The 18,126-nt window shown below is 42.1% G+C and overlaps 1 protein-coding gene across 7 annotated transcripts in view; it reads left to right on the top strand.

The window, feature by feature from the left end:
* Positions 1-18,126, top strand: part of LOC139416628 (synaptotagmin-2-like) — a 98,117-nt gene that overhangs the window by 69,923 nt on the left and 10,068 nt on the right. For 4 of the 7 annotated variants that reach the window (XM_071165533.1, XM_071165532.1, XM_071165534.1 and 1 more), the window contains 5 exons: positions 10,073-10,288; positions 11,385-11,545; positions 15,148-15,285; positions 16,190-16,357; positions 16,899-17,066. In XM_071165533.1, the coding sequence (XP_071021634.1) occupies positions 10,099-10,288; positions 11,385-11,545; positions 15,148-15,285; positions 16,190-16,357; positions 16,899-17,066 (825 nt within the window). In that variant the 5' untranslated portion in view covers positions 10,073-10,098. Of the gene's footprint in view, positions 1-2,942; positions 3,044-10,072; positions 10,289-11,384; positions 11,546-15,147; positions 15,286-16,189; positions 16,358-16,898; positions 17,067-18,126 lie in introns of all 7 variants that reach the window. The other 3 variants (XM_071165530.1, XM_071165531.1, XM_071165536.1) reach the window with 2 other exon arrangements.

The following is an 18,126-nucleotide window of genomic DNA, read 5'->3' as shown; positions in this document are numbered from 1 at the left end:
TCAGCAACGGATGTGGCTGAAGTTGTCTACATACTACATACTACTATATATATAGCAATACATTTGCTTGACAATTTAGCCATTCAGCAAACTCTCCCAACCAGTGACCCACAGCTAGTGCATTCATCTTAAGACAGCCAGGTGAGACAACCACATATCACAGTCGTATCTTAACCACATATCATATACATAATACAATACTTAATACAATGCAAAATACAATGCAAAATACAAAACAAAATGCATACAAATGTCTCTTCATAGTCCCTGATTTGCCATAAGGTGTTCTTTTTTCTGTTTTTGTTATAATCTGCTTAAATTATTATTATTTTTTAAATATTTTATTTGATATTTGACAATACAAAACATACAACATACAAACAACGACATCATACAAACATCAACTACATTACACCTGCACAGACCACCATCCGTCACCACTATCTCCAGCGCTCGAATCACTTTCCGCCACAAGGCCTCATTTAGTTTGAATCTGGTTTTATTGCTAGCTTGAGTTGCATGTGTTTCCCAGCATCTGTTCTGGACTTGGGTTCTATTTACTGTAATGCCTTCTCTCTACCATAGCAAGATATACACCTCCATGACTAATGTACATGGTAATGACAATTGAACAGAGTGCTTGTGCAACACATTTACTGGAGTTTTCTGCCTAAAATAGCTTTGCCATGATTCGTTAGGTAAACAGAGCACATTTTGAACTTTAGATAGATAATACAACTCTCCAACATTATGAAACTACCAAAGCATTGTTGATTTCTAACAGTAATCCCCTAGCATCCCCATCTCAGCTGGTAGTTAGGAAAAATCCTGCAAACCAGAAGTAAGACGTATTATCTCTTACCTTTTGTGGTGAGATTATTTGAAGTCAACAAAACAGTGTCAGTGAGCAGCGCTTTATTCCAGTGTGTTTATATGCAGATGAAGAATACAGACTAAAAGCCCTTGATACCCGTTCAAGTCTGAGCCAATGTGCTTAGTGATAAGCGCCAGATCATACCAGGAGCCATGTTGCTCAGGGATGTGGAGCACAGCCATTTTGTTTGAAGTTATGAGGAGAAGTAGAGGAGTCCCTAACTAACGAAGTGAGAAGCACACTGAGAGATGGGGCTCTAAAGCGGATACTGTTTCTTGTCACGGATTTGTAGCTTGTTGTTAAGTTGGTAAATTTGCCATTTAAGCAGGTAAAGTAAGTATTTGCTAATGTTTTGCTTGTCTGTTATGCTGCCTCTAAGGACATGTCTAGACAGAGTCAGTTTACTTTAGGATTGTAAGGGTTAGAAAAGCGCAGACTAGTTGTGTAGGCAAAGGTTATTCATGGCAGATTGCATTTCATTTAGGGATATGATATCGACCAGACTATTGTACAAATAGTTAGGGTATTAAGGCAGAATAAACACTTCAGACATTCTAAATATTGATATGTTTCTTTGGCTGTGTACTGGCTTGTGTTGAAGAGGTGGTATTTCGTGTTCAATTTAAGGCTTCCTTCAAAGGGAAAACACCATGTATAATTAATTTCCCAGGAGTGAGTGGTGAGAACTGATCATAAAGCAGGGGTAATGGCTGCCATAAAGCAGTAGACTAACCCTGGTCCTCCGAGCCCCTCCAGGGCCCACTACCCCGCTGCCCTTCGAGAGGAGAGGAGATAAAACGCTCCTCCACGCCATCTCTGCCAATGTTAATTCAATTCTGCCTGGCTTAGTCTGCCGTGAGGGTCAAACAGAGGGATAAATCTACCCGCCTTAGAGCCTGGCTGGCTGGTGATTATCACTGGGTTGTTGTTAATACAACCCAAACACCCAAGACTAAGGCTGCTCAGCCAAGAAATGGACAATGATGACTGTTGCTATACACATACCTCATGTTTAACAACGTCTCCCCCCTGATATAGTCCATCACACTTTTGGCATATTTTGTAACAGACATGGTTTGTAACAGACATGCCCCACACCCAATCAGTGGAAGCAGGCCATTATTTGTAAGAATGGTTTGAATGGTTTGCCTACACAGATGGATAATCCACACTGTGTTATTCACCCAGTGTCTGGATGTCGTTAATTACTATACATTTTGGGAAGAGCAAGTACAGACAGCTCATCCCTCCAGCATTCCTGGTTTACAAGCCGGCGGAACATTCAAGGTCTTTCAGGTTATCTTGTCTAAAGAATGAATATGTTTACATGCAAAAGCAATGAAATCTAGACAGTTTCTGCCTCAACACTCTTGAGACAGAGCATCAAGGATGAACAAGATCGGAGGGAATCGATTAGGCGAGATCGATTAGGAAAACACTGTGACATGGATGGCATGATGGTACAGCATAGCGCCTGTCAGTAGACTGAACATCTTCCCAGAGAGAAAATATACATGTAATGTGATCTCTCCCCAAACCAATACAAGTCATTTATCCAAACTTTCTTAAATAACTAACACACTAGAGTGTTTAAATATTACTATATGTGAAAAATGTCCCTCTTCACTAACCTTTATTTTTTTAACTGAAATGTTCCAGAAATTGTTTTAAAAAAATACACAATTAACTATGTCTGATGACTCACTGCAAAGAGAACACATTATTTAAACGTTCATCATTTGTTATCCCCTTATGGTGTTCTTTCACTTTAGTAGTTGCGGTATTTCCACAAGCCATTTGTCTTACGCAACATTAACTTGCATAACGTCGCCATACTACATTTATAACTAGTCTTAGTCCATTTGAATAATATAAAGCTTATCCTTTCTGTTGTCAGCTTCATTCAATTATTCACATGCAGCAATAGAGACAGACAGGATCTCCGTCAGTGGATAAGAGAATTGGCATTTGAGAAATGAAAAATCCTTTTTGTTTGCCCATATCCTCATGGCTTTAATGAAATCAGAAATAATTTTAATGAACTCATTATGCTTTTCTACCTTCAAAGCCCCTCTTCGAAGCCCCTTCATCACTAAGCTAAGGACCCTGGGACTAAACATCTCCCTCTGCATCTGGATCCTGGTCTTCCTGACGGTACACCCCCAGGTGGTAAGTGTAGGCAACAACACATCTGCCACGCTGATCCTCAACACTGGGGCCCCTAAGGGGTGTGTGCTTAGTCCCCTCCTGTACTCCCTGTTCACCCATGACTGCATGGCCAGGCACGACTCCAACACCTTCATTAAGTTAGCTGACAACACAACAGCCTGATCAATGACAAGACAGTCTATAGGGAGGTCAGCGATCTGGCAGTGTGGTGCCAGGACAACAACCTCTCCCTCAATGTGAGCAAGACAAAGGAGCCGATTGTGGACTACAGGAAAAGGCGAGCCGAAAGGCCCCCAATAACATCAACGGAGCTGTAGTGGAGCAGGTCAAGAGTTTTGAGTTCCTTTGTGTCCACATCACCAACAAACTAACATGGTCCAAACACACCAAGACAGTCATGAAGAGGGCACGACAATACCTTTTCCCCCTCAGGAGACTGAAAAGATTTGGCATAGGTCCCCAGATCCTCAAAAAGTTCACCATCGAGAGCATCCTGACCGGTTGCATCACTACCTGGTATGGCAACTGCTCGGCATCTGACCGTAAGGCGCCACAGATGGTAATGCGTACGGCCCAGTACATCATTGGAGCCAAGCTTCCTGCCATCCAGGACCTATATTCTAGGCGGTGTCAGAGAAAGGCCCAAAAAGGCCCAAATGACTCTAGTCAACCAATTCGTAGACTATTCTCTCTGTTACCGCAAGGTAAGCGATACCGGAGCACCAAGTCTAGGACCAAAAGGCTCCTTAACAGCTTCTACCCCGAAGCCATAAGACTGCTGAACAATAAATAAAATGGCCACCCGGACTATTTACAATGCCCCCCCCCTCCCCCCCTTCCCCTGTTACTCACTGTTTATTATCTATGCATAGTCACTTTAACCCTACCTATATGTACAAATTGCCTCGACTAGCCTGTAACCCCGCACATTTACTCAGTACCGGTACCCCCGGTAAATAGCCTCGTTATTGTTATTTTATTGTGTTACTCTTCTTCTTATTTTACATTTTTTTACTTATTTATTTACTAAATATTTTCTTAACTCTATTTCTTGAACTGCATAACTAAGCATTTCACAATAAGGTCTACACCTGTTACACCTGTATCCGGCGCATGTGACAAATAAAGTTTGATTTGAATCCGGCTCATGCTCTGTCTAACATTATTTTGACACATGGAGGATCACACTCAGCTGCTGTTTGTCGCAGTTTGATTCCTTGCCCTGGTGACAGCTTTGTTATCGAAATGTGGGTGGACATATGTGCATGGGATGCGCGAACACAGAGTAAGTTGTTGTTGTGGTTTAGCTTGGCTTTGTATATCACTACGTATCTCATACAATGTTATATGCTGAAGTTGATATTGGTATTGGCTATTATTACCTTTAGTGTCATTTCCATGTGTAATATTTGCAATGTATGTTGCCCATTTGTATAGTTTCATTGTATGGTAGGTAAGATGTTTGCGTTAACTGCTGTTGTTATTATTGTACGTTTATGTAATACCTGGTTATTAGATACAGTCCTTACCTATTGTGCTATTGCAGTTCTGTTCCATTTTTATTCTCTGTTGTGGTCCATTTAATATGCCTACATTAATCCAGCTCTATTCATTGCATTCCATGTGTATATTCATTATCTGTCTGGTTCTGTAATTTTACAGAACCATCTCTATTTAAATCTCCATGTTCATCTCCATGTTCATCCCCATGTTCATCTCCATGTTCATCCCCATGTTCATCTCCATGTTCACCCCCATTTACATCTCCATGTTCACCCCCATGTTCATCTCCATGTTCACCCCCATTTACATCTCCATGTTCACCCCCATGTTCAACCCCATGTTCACCCACCCACATGTTCATCTCCATGTTCAACTCCATGTTCCTCCCCATTTACATCTCCATGTTCATCCCCATGTTCATCTCCATGTTCAACTCCATGTTCATCCCCATTTACATCTCCATGTTCACCCCCATGTTCATCTCCATGTTCATCCCCATGTTCATCTCCATGTTCATTCCCATGTTCATCTCTATGTTCATCCCCATGTTCAAATCAAATCAAATGTATTTATATAGCCCTTCGTACATCAGCTGATATCTCAAAGTGCTGTACAGAAACCCAGCCTAAAACCCCAAACAGCAAGCAATGCAGGTGTAGAAGCACGGTGGCTAGGAAAAACTCCCTAGAAAGGCCAAAACCTAGGAAGAAACCTAGAGAGGAACCAGGCTATGTGGGGTGTCCAGTCCTCTTCTGTCTGTGCCGGGTGGAGATTATAACAGAACATGGCCAAGATGTTCAAATGTTCATAAATGACCAGCATGGTCGAATAATAATAAGGCAGAACAGTTGAAACTGGAGCAGCAGCACGGTCAGGTGGACTGGGGACAGCAAGGAGTCATCATGTCAGGTAGTCCTGGGGCATGGTCCTAGGGCTCAGGTCAGTTGAAACTGGAGCAGCAGCACGGCCAGGTGGACTGGGGACAGCAAGGAGTCATCATGTCAGGTAGTCCTGGGGAATGGTCCTAGGGCTCAGGTCCTCCGAGAGAGAGAAAGAAAGAGAGAAGGAGAGAATTAGAGAACGCACACTTAGATTCACACAGGACACCGAATAGGACTGGAGAAGTACTCCAGATATAACAAACTGACCCTAGCCCCCCGACACATAAACTACTGCAGCATAAATACTGGAGGCTGAGACAGGAGGGATCAGGAGACACTGTGGCCCCATCCGAGGACACCCCCAGACAGGGCCAAACAGGAAGGATATAACCCCACCCACTTTGCCAAAGCACAGCCCCCACACCACTAGAGGGATATCTTCAACCACCAACTTACTATCCTGAGACAAGGCTGAGTATAGCCCACAAAGACCTCCGCCACGGCACAACCCAAGGGGGGGAGGGGGCGCCAACCCAGGCAGGATGACCACATCAGTGAATCAACCCACTCAGGTGACGCACCCCCTCCAGGGACGGCATGAGCGAGCCCCAGTAAGCCAGTGACTCAGCCCCTGTAATAGGGTTAGAGGCAGAGAATCCAAGTGGAAAGAGGGGAACCGGCCAGGCAGAGACAGCAAGGGTGGTTCGTTGCTCCAGAGCCTTTCCGTTCACCTTCCCACTCCTGGGCCAGACTACACTCAATCATATGACCCACTGAAGAGATGAGTCTTCAGTAAAGACTTAAAGGTTGAGACCGAGTTTGCGTCTCTGACATGGGTAGGCAGACCGTTCCATAAAAATGGAGCTCTATAGGAGAAAGCCCTGCCTCCAGCTGTTTGCTTAGAAATTCTAGGGACAATTAGGAGGCCTGCGTCTTGTGACCGTAGCGTACGTGTAGGTATGTACGGCAGGACCAAATCAGAGAGATAGGTAGGAGCAAGCCCATGTAATGCTTTGTAGGTTAGCAGTAAAACCTTGAAATCAGCCCTTGCTTGACAGGAAGCCAGTGTAGAGAGGCTAGCACTGGAGTAATATGATCAAATTTTTTGGTTCTAGTCAGGATTCTAGCAGCCGTATTTAGCACTAACTGAAGTTTATTTAGTGCTTTATCCGGGTAACCGGAAAGTAGAGCATTGCAGTAGTCTAACCTAGAAGTGACAAAAGCATGGATTAATTTTTCTGCATCATTTTTGGACAGAAAGTTTCTGATTTTTGCAATGTTACGTAGATGGAAAAAAGCTGTCCTTGAAATGGTCTTGATATGTTCTTCAAAAGAGAGATCAGGGTCCAGAGTAACGCCGAGGTCCTTCACAGTTTTATTTGAGACGACTGTACAACCATTAAGATTAATTGTCAGATTCAACAGAAGATATCTTTGTTTCTTGGGACCTAGAACAAGCATCTCTGTTTTGTCCGAGTTTAAAAGTAGAAAGTTTGCAGCCATCCACTTCCTTATGTCTGAAACACATGCTTCTAGCAAGGGCAATTTTGGGGCTTCACCATGTTTCATTGAAATGTACAGCTGTGTGTCATCCGCATAGCAGTGAAAGTTAACATTATGTTTTCGAATAACATCCCCAAGAGGTAAAATATGTAGTGAAAACAATAGTGGTCCTAAAACGGAACCTTGAGGAACACCGAAATGTACAGTTGATTTGTCAGAGGACAAACCATTCACAGAGACAAACTGATATCTTTCCGACAGATAAGATCTAAACCAGGCCAGAACTTGTCCGGGTTTCCAATCTCTCCAAAAGAATGTGGTGATCGATGGTATCAAAAGCAGCACTAAGGTCTAGGAGCACGAGGACAGATGCAGAGCCTCGGTCCGATGCCATTAAAATGTAATTTACCACCTTCACAAGTGCCGTCTCAGTGCTATGATGGGGTCTAAAACCAGACTGAAGCATTTCGTATACATTGTTTGTCTTCAGGAAGGCAGTGAGTTGCTGCGCAACAGCCTTTTCTAAAATGTTTGAGAGGAATGGAAGATTCGATATAGGCCAATAGTTTTTTATATTTTCTGGGTCAAGGTTTGGCTTTTTCAAGAGAGGTTTTATTACTGCCACTTTTAGTGAGTTTGGTACACATCCAGTGGATAGAGAGCCGTTTATTATGTTCAACATAGGAGGGCCAAGCACAGGAAGCAGCTCTTTCAGTAGTTTAGTTGGAATAGGGTCCAGTATGCAGCTTGAAGGTTTAGAGGCCATGATTATTTTCCTCATTGTGTCAAGAGATATAGTACTAAAACACTTGAGTGTCTCTCTTGATCCTAGGTCCTGGCAGAGTTGTGCAGACTCAGGACAACTGAGCTTTGAAGGAATACTCAGATTTAAAGAGGAGTCCGTAATTTGCTTTCTAATAATCATAATCTTTTCCTCAAAGAAGTTCATGAATTTATCACTGCTAAAGTGAAAGTCATCCTCTCTTGGGGAATGCTGCTTTTTAGTTAGCTTTGCGACAGTATCAAAAATGAATTTCGGATTGTTCTTATTTTCCTCAATTAAGTTAGAAAAATAGGATGATCGAGCAGCAGTAAGGGCTCTTCGGTACTGCACAGTACTGTCTTTCCAAGCTAGTCGGAAGACTTCCAGTTTGGTGTGTTCATCCCCATTTACAGTGCCTTGCGAAAGTATTCGGCCCCCTTGAACTTTTCGACCTTTTGCCACATTTCAGGCTTCAAACATAAAGATATAAAACTGTATTTTTTTGTGAAGAATCAACAACAAGTGGGACACAATCATGAAGTGGAATGACATTTATTGGATATTTCAAACTTTTTTAACAAATCAAAAACTGAAAAATTGGGCGTGCAAAATTATTCAGCCCCTTTACTTTCAGTGCAGCAAACTCTCTCCAGAAGTTCAGTGAGGATCTCTGAATGATCCAATGTTGACCTAAATGACTAATGATGATAAATACAATCCACCTGTGTGTAATCAAGTCTCTGTATAAATGCACCTGCACTGTGATAGTCTCAGAGGTCCGTTAAAAGCGCAGAGAGCATCATGAAGAACAAGGAACACACCAGGCAGGTCCGAGATACTGTTGTGAAGAAGTTTAAAGCCGGATTTGGATACAAAAAGATTTCCCAAGCTTTAAACATCCCAAGGAGCACTGTGCAAGCGATGATATTGAAATGGAAGGAGTATCAGACCACTGCAAATCTACCAAGACCTGGCCGTCCCTCTAAACTTTCATCTCATACAAGGAGAAGACTGATCAGAGATGCAGCCAAGAGGCCCATGATCACTCTGGATGAACTGCAGAGATCTACAGCTGAGGTGGGAGACTCTGTCCATAGGACAACAATCAGTCGTATATTGCACAAATCTGGCCTTTATGGAAGAGTGGCAAGAAGAAAGCCATTTCTTAAAGATATCCATAAAAAGTGTCGTTTAAAGTTTGCCACAAACCACCTGGGAGACACACCAAACATGTGGAAGAAGGTGCTCTGGTCAGATGAAACCAAAATTGAACTTTTTGGCAACAATGCAAAACGTTATGTTTGGCGTAAAAGCAACACAGCTGAACACACCATCCCCACTGTCAAACATGGTGCTGGCAGCATCATGGCTTGGGCCTGCTTTTCTTCAGCAGGGACAGGGAAGATGGTTAAAATTGATGGGAAGATGGATGGAGCCAAATACAGGACCATTCTGGAAGAAAACCTGATGGAGTCTGCAAAAGACCTGAGACTGGGACGGAGATTTGTCTTCCAACAAGACAATGATCCAAAACATAAAGCAAAATCTACAATGGAATGGTTAAAAAATAAACATATCCAGGTGTTAGAATGGCCAAGTCAAAGTCCAGACCTGAATCCAATCGAGAATCTGTGGAAAGAACTGAAAACTGCTGTTCACAAATGCTCTCCATCCAACCTCACTGAGCTCGAGCTGTTTTGCAAGGAGGAATGGGAAAAAAATTCAGTCTCTCGATGTGCAAAACTGATAGAGACATACCCCAAGCGACTTACAGCTGTAATCGCAGCAAAAGATGGCGCTACAAAGTATTAACTTAAGGGGGCTGAATAATTTTGCACGCCCAATTTTTCAGTTTTTGATTTGTTAAAAAAGTTTGAAATATCCAATAAATGTCGTTCCACTTCATGATTGTGTCACACTTGTTGTTGATTCTTCACAAAAAAATACAGTTTTATATCTTTATGTTTGAAGCCTGAAATGTGGCAAAAGGTCGCAAAGTTCAAGGGGGCCGAATACTTTCGCAAGGCACTGTACATCTCTATGTTCATATCCATGTTCATCCCCATGTTCATCTCCATGTTCTTCTCCATGTTCATCCCCATTTACATCTCCATGTACATCTCCATGTTCATCCCCATTTACATCTCCATGTTAATCTCCATGTTCATCTCAGTGTTAACTTTTGGGATGCTTTATTCCCCTCTAACCGGGGCAGTGTCAGTGAGTCACAAATCAGTCAAATACTTAGATCCAGGTCACTCTCTTTCACTAGATATGACCTTACTATACTTATAATCAAGACTTTTGGAGTCCAGAATGCTATGTACACGTAGGACTCATTTACAACTCTATGTTAACAGCCCTCTCTCTATTCACAAGGACTGTGTGTGGCCTAGCCGTCTAGGATGAAGTGGAACCTGTTCAAGAAGAAGCCTGAAGCCATGGTCGGACCGGAGCCCACTGGGGCCGCTGTCTTAACTGTTGCCCCTGGCCCCGTGGCCTCCACCGCAGCTGACAACTCCACAGAGGCCGTCAAAAACGGCGATTTTGACGACATCAAGAATAAGTTCCTCAATGAGATTGACAAGATCCCATGTGAGTGCCTGTCTGGACGTTGCACAGTACCTAACACCCACACCTATCCAGATGAGTTTGCATGACTTTTATTGATAATTACACTGAGCAAAAATATAAACGTAACATGTAAAGTGTTAGGCCCATGTTTCATGAGCGGAAATATAAGATCATAGAAATTTTACATTGTGTTGTGCACAAATTTGTTTACTTCCCTGTTAGTGAGCATTTATGCTTTGTCAAGATAGATAATCCATCCACCTGACAGATGTTGCATATCAAGAAGCTGATTAAACACATGATCATTGCATTGGTGCACTTTATGCTGGGGACAATAAAAGGCCACTCTAAAACATGCAGTTTGCCACACAACACAATGTTGCAATTGGTATACTGACTGCGGGAATGTCCACCAGAGCTGTGCCAGAGAATTTAATGTTAATTTCTCTACCATAAGCCGCCTGCAACGTTGTTTTCGAGAATTTGGCAGTACATCCAACCGGCCTCACAACCGCAGACCATTGTAGAGGCGAGCAGTTTGGGATGCTCTGGATTGACGTGTACGACAGCGTGTTCCAGTTCCCTCCAATATCTGGTAACTTCGCACAGCCAAGAGGAGTGGGACAACATTCCACAGGCCACAATTAACAACCTGTTAACTCTATGCGAAGGAGATGTGTCGCACTGCATGAGACAAATGGTGGTCACACCAGATACTGACTGGTTTTCTTATCCACACCCCTACCTTTTTTTAAAGGTATCTATGACCAACAGATGCATATCTGTTTTCCCAGTCATGTGAAATCCATAGATTTGAGCCTAATTAATTATTTTCAATTGACTGCTTTCCTTATTTGAACTGTATCTCAGTAAAGTATTTGACATTGTTGCATGTTGCGTTTATATTTTTGTTCACTATAGATCTGTTCTCCCCCTGAAGGCAGTGACATCCACTTTAGGCCCTTATTATGTATTGATCAGGCGGTATCGTTGCGAATGGCATTCTCTGAAAATCTAATTTGCACCAAATCTAATTGTTACCTAATTGTTTTTTGTTTGTGTGTGTTTGTGTATGTTTCTGTGTGTGCGTTTGTGTGTGTGTGTGTGTGTATCTTAGTGCCATCATGGGCCATCATCGCCATTGCAGTGGTAGCTGCTACCCTGATTCTCACCTGCTGCTTCTGCATCGTTAAGAAGTGCTGTTGCAAGAAGAAGAAGAACAAGAAGGGCAAGAAAGGGAAGGGGGAAATGGGCATGACGAACATGAAAGGAGGAGAGGTATGTTCAACCCAGAGGGGGGGGGGGGGGGGGGGTAATTGTATAGTTATAAATCAGAATAAATACATTGGGAACTAACACCCAACTTAAAGCTGTTCTTTATGTAGAATATTTGCCAATAACAGCATAGAGAACCTATTGTCCCATAATTGACAACCACATCACTCAGTGGATGGCATAGTGAAAATAGAGCCCTGTCTAGCCATTTAGAATTCATAACATTGTATATATTTAGTAAGTCATTTAGCCCATCATTGAACTGTCAAAATCTCTAGAAAATACCCCCCCTTCCTTCTTCATTTCTTGTTGTTATATATTGTATTTGTCAGACATGTTAGTGGTGCTTTCTGTTGTGCTTTGGGACCAGGGTGAAAAATGACACAGCTGGGCTCTTTTGCATGGGGGAATTATACTATTGTTGATGGAATATATAATGCTTACCAATTAGCACAGAATAGCCATGCCAAAATTCTAATTCTAAACAGCCCGTAGCGACATTGTGGGGCTAAATGTTCTAGTCTAGTGCATAATCGATAATTTTACAGATTACATTTTGGTTCAATTGAACATTCTTCAACAACAACAACAGTAAGATCCCCAAACTGATGGTTAAATAAAACACAAGGCCTCTAGTTTAGAGCTTGCCTTAGTGGGGTTCTAGCACTGTGTCATTTTTCCTGTCCTATGGTGTAGTCGTTGACTCTGCCTCTGCTCTCATTTCCCTCTATGGTGTCTGCTGTGAGTTCAATCTCTTCCTTTCTCCCTGCTCTCCTCCTTCCTGCTTTGTGTCTTATGTGTGCTCCGTGTATCTTGACTGTGGTGGACTTCTCTGTATACGGTAGGTCTGACGGCACGAGGCGCACCTCTCTGGCCTCTCTGTTTAAGCGTAGGGCAGGGGAGAGATGGGGGTGGGCTGGGCTTGTGGAAGGGGATTGGCGATTATTACAATGGCGCTATGGCTTTCTATGTCTTGCAAGCTTAGGTGCTGTGGGAGCTTGAGGGTGTAGCTATGGGAAAGATTAAGCTGCTTTGCAAGTCTTTTGATTTGATATGCTACCGCACCGACTGCCATGATGATGTCTTGAGTATCCATGGAGAGGTTGCAATTTTGGGCAAAAGATAAAACAAACAAACTATAAGACCTCTGAAAGTGGAAATGTTTTAAATGTTTTTGAAATGAACTTGCAACTCATCCTATGGTTGAGCCTCTGAATGATGACGAGTGCACTGAGGCAACCCACTAGAGATCACTAACATGCATGTGCAAAGGGTGAGGTTGGCTATTGTCAAATAATGGGGGAAACATTACCCGCTGAGATTTATGAACATGTTTCCACAATCAAATTACCTAATGAAGCGCATTATTGTTCATAGTCTCTTACAGTAACTATAATACTAGTCTTTTCCATGCTTTCAGTGTGAAATTCATACATAATTTCTACATCATAAATTCAGCTGTGCAAACATGCTCAGAGATCAAGGTGAGACAAAGTGGTTTGTATCTCTTGACAAAGACCAACCTTTTCAGAAGGTATTATTGAATGGCCACAACTTGACTTGAGAGTAACTATCCTGGATGACCCAAGATGATGCTGACCAATTAGGTTATAATCAACATTTCCCTTTCTCCCTGGAGCAGTGATGTTAGTGGAAAAGAATGGGGGTCAGAAAGTTTGCCTACTGGTAATAATGTGAGCCACATTTGAATTCTCTTTAGACATCATGATTCAAATCTAAACCCTGGTACTTCAATTGGCTGCCTACAGTTTGATTTCAGAATTCCTTGCAGAATGTGAGCTCACAAATGAAAAGTTATCGTAGTTATGATGATGGGGACATACTTTTGGACAATCTTTGAATCCCACTGCATGTATGGTATGATTTAGACTGGAGCTCTCCAATATAGCATTACTTCTCATGGATGTGCAATTTTCACAAACACTCTAAGGAAAAAGGGTTCCAAAAGGGTTCTTTGGCTGTCCCCATAGGAGAACCCTTTTTGTTTCCAGGTAGAACCCTTTTTGGTTCCAGGTAGAACCTACATGGAATCCCCAAAAGTTATTCAAAGGTTCCTCCTATGGGGACAGCTGAAGAACCCTTTAAGGTTCTAGATAGCACTTTTTTTTCTAAGAGTGTTTTTCAGGATTGCAAAGCACGCAATCTTGACTAACAAAAATATTACTGACATTGATACATTACTTTAATGCACATCAGGAGTCATTATTGAAACTATAGGAGACTGAAAAAGGCTGAGTCATTTCATTCACATTATTTAAAGACTACTGTATTCTCCTGCATTGATTGACCTGGCATGCTCGAATGTAAAGCATTTACCGCAACAAATGTACAGAATGCCACTATAAGGAGATGGTGTGTGTGTGTGTGTGTGTGTGTGTGTGTGTGTGTGTGTTTGTGTGTTTGTGTTTGCACGTGTGTTTGAAGAGTGGGTGAGTTTTTCTGCAAGCCTGCATGCGAGAGCCTTTGCATGTGAGTGTGTGCTTATGTGTGCTTGTTGTTGGTTAAATGTTTGCTCAGTAGATGTGAGGTATATTAAGTATGTAAGGCTGTGTATGCAAGGGTGAATATAATATTTAGAATACAGTGTGTCTGTGTGAATGTGTTAGTAATTGGGTCTGTGTTTGTGTGTGAATGGAATACAACATAGAATGAGCTGCAGTCTGCCCCAGTTCCTCTTCCAGGGTAAGCTCTGCGATAAATAGCATGGCCCTACTAATTGACATTATTGGGTAATGTACAGTGTGTGTCGAGGACAATATAAAAGAAATGCATTAGAAGTTAGGCAAAAAATCCCTTAAAAGGGTCAGTAATTCTACGATGATGTCACGGTTAGCTATTTGGCTAATTATATTATCATATGAGCTGACACTGGGATTTGTAAATGTTCCTTATAACTAGAGATACTGTACAATACATCTGTAACACGCAATATGTAGTAGCAGGAGTTATGAGCTCATATCTGCTGTAGATTGGTGTCGATTTTTCAGTAATTAAAGTAATTACGATGATTATGTCAGTGGAGGTGTAATCTTAGACAGTAATAGTGCAAACAGATTTCTGGGAGGTTGGAGTGCAGTTACGGCAACAAGGAGAAAACAGAATACAAGCATTGTATTGTTTCTGTAGCCTTTGACACAAACCTTTATCAATGTCAAAATGCCAGGATTTGAAGCAAGAACAAAAACATTTGTCCTGTCTGGGGCTACCCCTGGAGCAAACCTTGACTACATCTTGACTGTTTTACTGACCTTTTTTTCCTTTTGACATTCAGTATATCGATCTCTTTCTATGTTATGTCAATGAATATATACAGTAAAGAATTAATTATGAATATATAGTGCAAAAGCAAAATGGCGTCACTCAAGGAATGGTGAAATCAAGTCATGTTGCAACCAAGGTCATCGATGAAAAGATGTGCACTAGTAACATCTGGGTAAGCAAGTGGCAGGTAAGCAAGCGGTAAGTGGCAGGTAGATGGCTGCTGTGACTAACTGGACCGCTGAAGAAGAATCTATAGGTGTTTTTGACTATTTGTTCAAATGTCTGACGCCCACTCTGCCCCCTCCTCCCCCTTGTCATTCCAGAAACAGGACGATGATGATTATGATGAAGATGATGCTGAGACTGGTATGACTGGAGACGAGAAAGAGGAAGAGGTGAAGGAGAAAGAAAAGCTCGGGAAGCTTCAGTACTCCATAGATTACGACTTCCAGGACAACAAGGTGGGTGTTTTGACTTGAGCAGATGGCTTTTTGACGACCCCGGAGCTTAAAAAATAGACAATTTTACTCTGCTGTAAAAAGGAAAAAACAAAGCTAACTGCCTAAGCCTCTAGTCCAAGGTAGTTTTCCACATGACGGCTTTCAAAGGCAATGGACTTTTGCCATTTGCTGAGAGTTTTTTATCCTTCGGAAATGCAGCTTTGATTTGCTCCAAAAGCCAAGGACAGCTGTAAATGTGAATTTGCTGACACTAAAGGATTGATTCAATCCATCGTTCTACGGTTATGCTTTCGAGATCAAATCAGTCAAACTTTTACAAAGATTCCATTCCTTGTTTGTTATATATGCAGCATATGAATGGATTTCCTTGACCTGTTATGCAGCATTTGCTCCGTCATCATACTCTTCTGTGGAGAATGTCTTTGTTCACTGATACTTTGAGGAGCACAGACAGACACACAGACAGACAGGCAGGCAGGCAGGCAGACAAACAGACAGACAGACAGACAGACAGGCAGGCAGGCAGGCAGGCAGGCAGGCAGGCAGGCAGATAGACAGACAGACAGACAGACAGACAGACAGACAGACAGGCAGACAGACAGACAGACAGACAGACAGACAGACAGACAGACAGACAGACAGACAGACAGACAGACAGACAGACAGACAGACAGAGACAGACAGACAGAATCACACCAAAGCGTCTTTATCATGTTCATCGTAATGTGTTACACAAGCATAAAGTAAGGGCTTTCTTTGATCTGTTCAAAGAAACATCTGTTCAAAGAACTGTGGGTTGTCTCTGTGGAACTGTGAGAGGACACTGTCTGGGTACATTGAGACTGATTAATCATGCATAGAGCAAATTGACTGACCCCTTTTACCCTTGACCTCTGATCCCTAGCTCACAGTAGGCCTCCTCCAAGCAGCTGATCTCCTCTCCATGGACAGCGGCGGCACCTCTGACCCCTATGTCAAGGTCTATGTCCTCCCAGACAAGAAGAAGCATTTTACCACCAAGGTGCACAAGAAGACGCTGAACCCTACCTTCAATGAGACCTTTGTTTTCAAGGTAGACTGCTGTATTTTGATTGCTCTCTCTCTCTCTCTCTCTCTCTCTCTCTCTCTCTCTCTCTCTCTCTCTCTCTCTCTCTCTCTAACTCTCTCTCTCTCTTTCTCTCTCTTCTATAACGTGTATCAGAATTGTAAAGATAAATCTAATATACCTAAGCTGTGATGGTTGGCCAGACCATAACTCCTGCCAGACAGCCAGTTACCCAAAGCCTGATGCATCAGCTATGCTCTCTCTCTTCTGATCCATCCGCTGGGCTGGTATTTCAGATAACACATCATAACAGAGATTCCCCAGTCCACTGCAGACTCCCTGCATCTGATACCAACTAGCCTCCACCACTGAATCTCCTCCGCCGATAATAGAGGCAGAGCCTAGACTTGCATTAGTAGATGCTCAGATGCATTTCCTTCAAACAATCTCTAATTTGTTTAAAATTCATCACTAATCACTAAATTCATCACTAATCACATTAGAGAGGCTTCAGAGGCTAACATTTACAAAAGAAAGTGATATTGATGGGGGTTTTGATGTTTTTCAGATTCCATTCCAAGAGATGGGTGGCAAGACTTTGGTCATGCAGGTCTTTGACTTTGACCGCTTCTCTAAGCATGACGTCATTGGAGAGGTGAAACTACCCTTGCACAAACTGGACCTGGCCCAGCCACTGGAGGAGTGGAGGGACCTGGACAGTGCAGAGAAAGAAGAGGTAAAATGTTGAAGACCATCTCCCACTTTTATTCAGTCCTTTGAAATACGTATCACGTTGTACAGTTCAGAATGATGTTCATCCTCGTCGTATGAATGGTTCCCTATATTTAGTGTTGCATAGTGTGAATGGTTCCCAATATTTAGATGTTGCTTAGTGTAAATGGTTCCCTATATTTAGTGTTGCATAGTGTGAATGGTTCCCTATATTTAGTGTTGCATAGTGTGAATGGTTCCCTATAGTTAGTGTTGCTTAGTGTAAATGGTTCCCTATATTTAGATATTGCTTAGTGTGAATGGTTCCCTATATTTTGTGTTGCTTATTGTTAATGGTTCCCTATATTTAGTGTTACTTAGTGTGAATGGTTCCCTATATTTAGGAGTTGCTTAGTGTGAATGGTTCCCTATATTTAGGTGTTGCTTAGTGTGAATGATTCCCTATATTTGGTGTTGCTTAGTGTGAATGGTTCCCTATATTTAGTGTTGCTTGGTTTGAATGGTTCCCTATATTTAGTGTTGCTTGGTGTGCATGGTTCCCTATATTTAGTGTTGCTTGGTGTGAATGATTCCCTATATTTGGTGTTGCTTAGTGTGTGTGAATAGTTCCCTATATTTAATGTTGCTTCGTGTGAACGGTTACCTATATTTAGTGTTGCTTCGTGTGAATGGTTCCCTATATTTAGGTGTTGCTTAGTGTGAATGGTTCCCTATATTTAGATGTTGCTTAGTGTGAATGGTTCCCTATATTTAGGAGTTGCTTAGTGTGAATGGTTCCCTATATTTAGGTGTTGCTTAGTGTGAATGCTTCCCTATATTTGGTGTTGCTTAGTGTGAATGGTTCCCTATATTTAGTGTTGCTTGGTTTGAATGGTTCCCTATATTTAGTGTTGCTTGGTGAGAATGGTTCCCTATATTTAGTGTTGCTTGGAGTGAATGGTTCCCTATATTTGGTGTTGCTTAGTGTGAATGGTTCCCTATATTTAGTGTTGCTTCGTGTGAATGGTTCCCTATATTTGGTGTTGCTTAGTGTGAATGGTTCCCTATATTTAGGAGTTGCTTAG

Source organism: Oncorhynchus clarkii, chromosome 9, assembly GCF_045791955.1.
Source record: "Oncorhynchus clarkii lewisi isolate Uvic-CL-2024 chromosome 9, UVic_Ocla_1.0, whole genome shotgun sequence".
Taxonomy (NCBI): domain Eukaryota; kingdom Metazoa; phylum Chordata; class Actinopteri; order Salmoniformes; family Salmonidae; genus Oncorhynchus; species Oncorhynchus clarkii.
The sequence above is the reverse complement of the archived record's forward strand: the minus strand, read 5'-3'. Positions and strand labels throughout refer to the sequence as shown.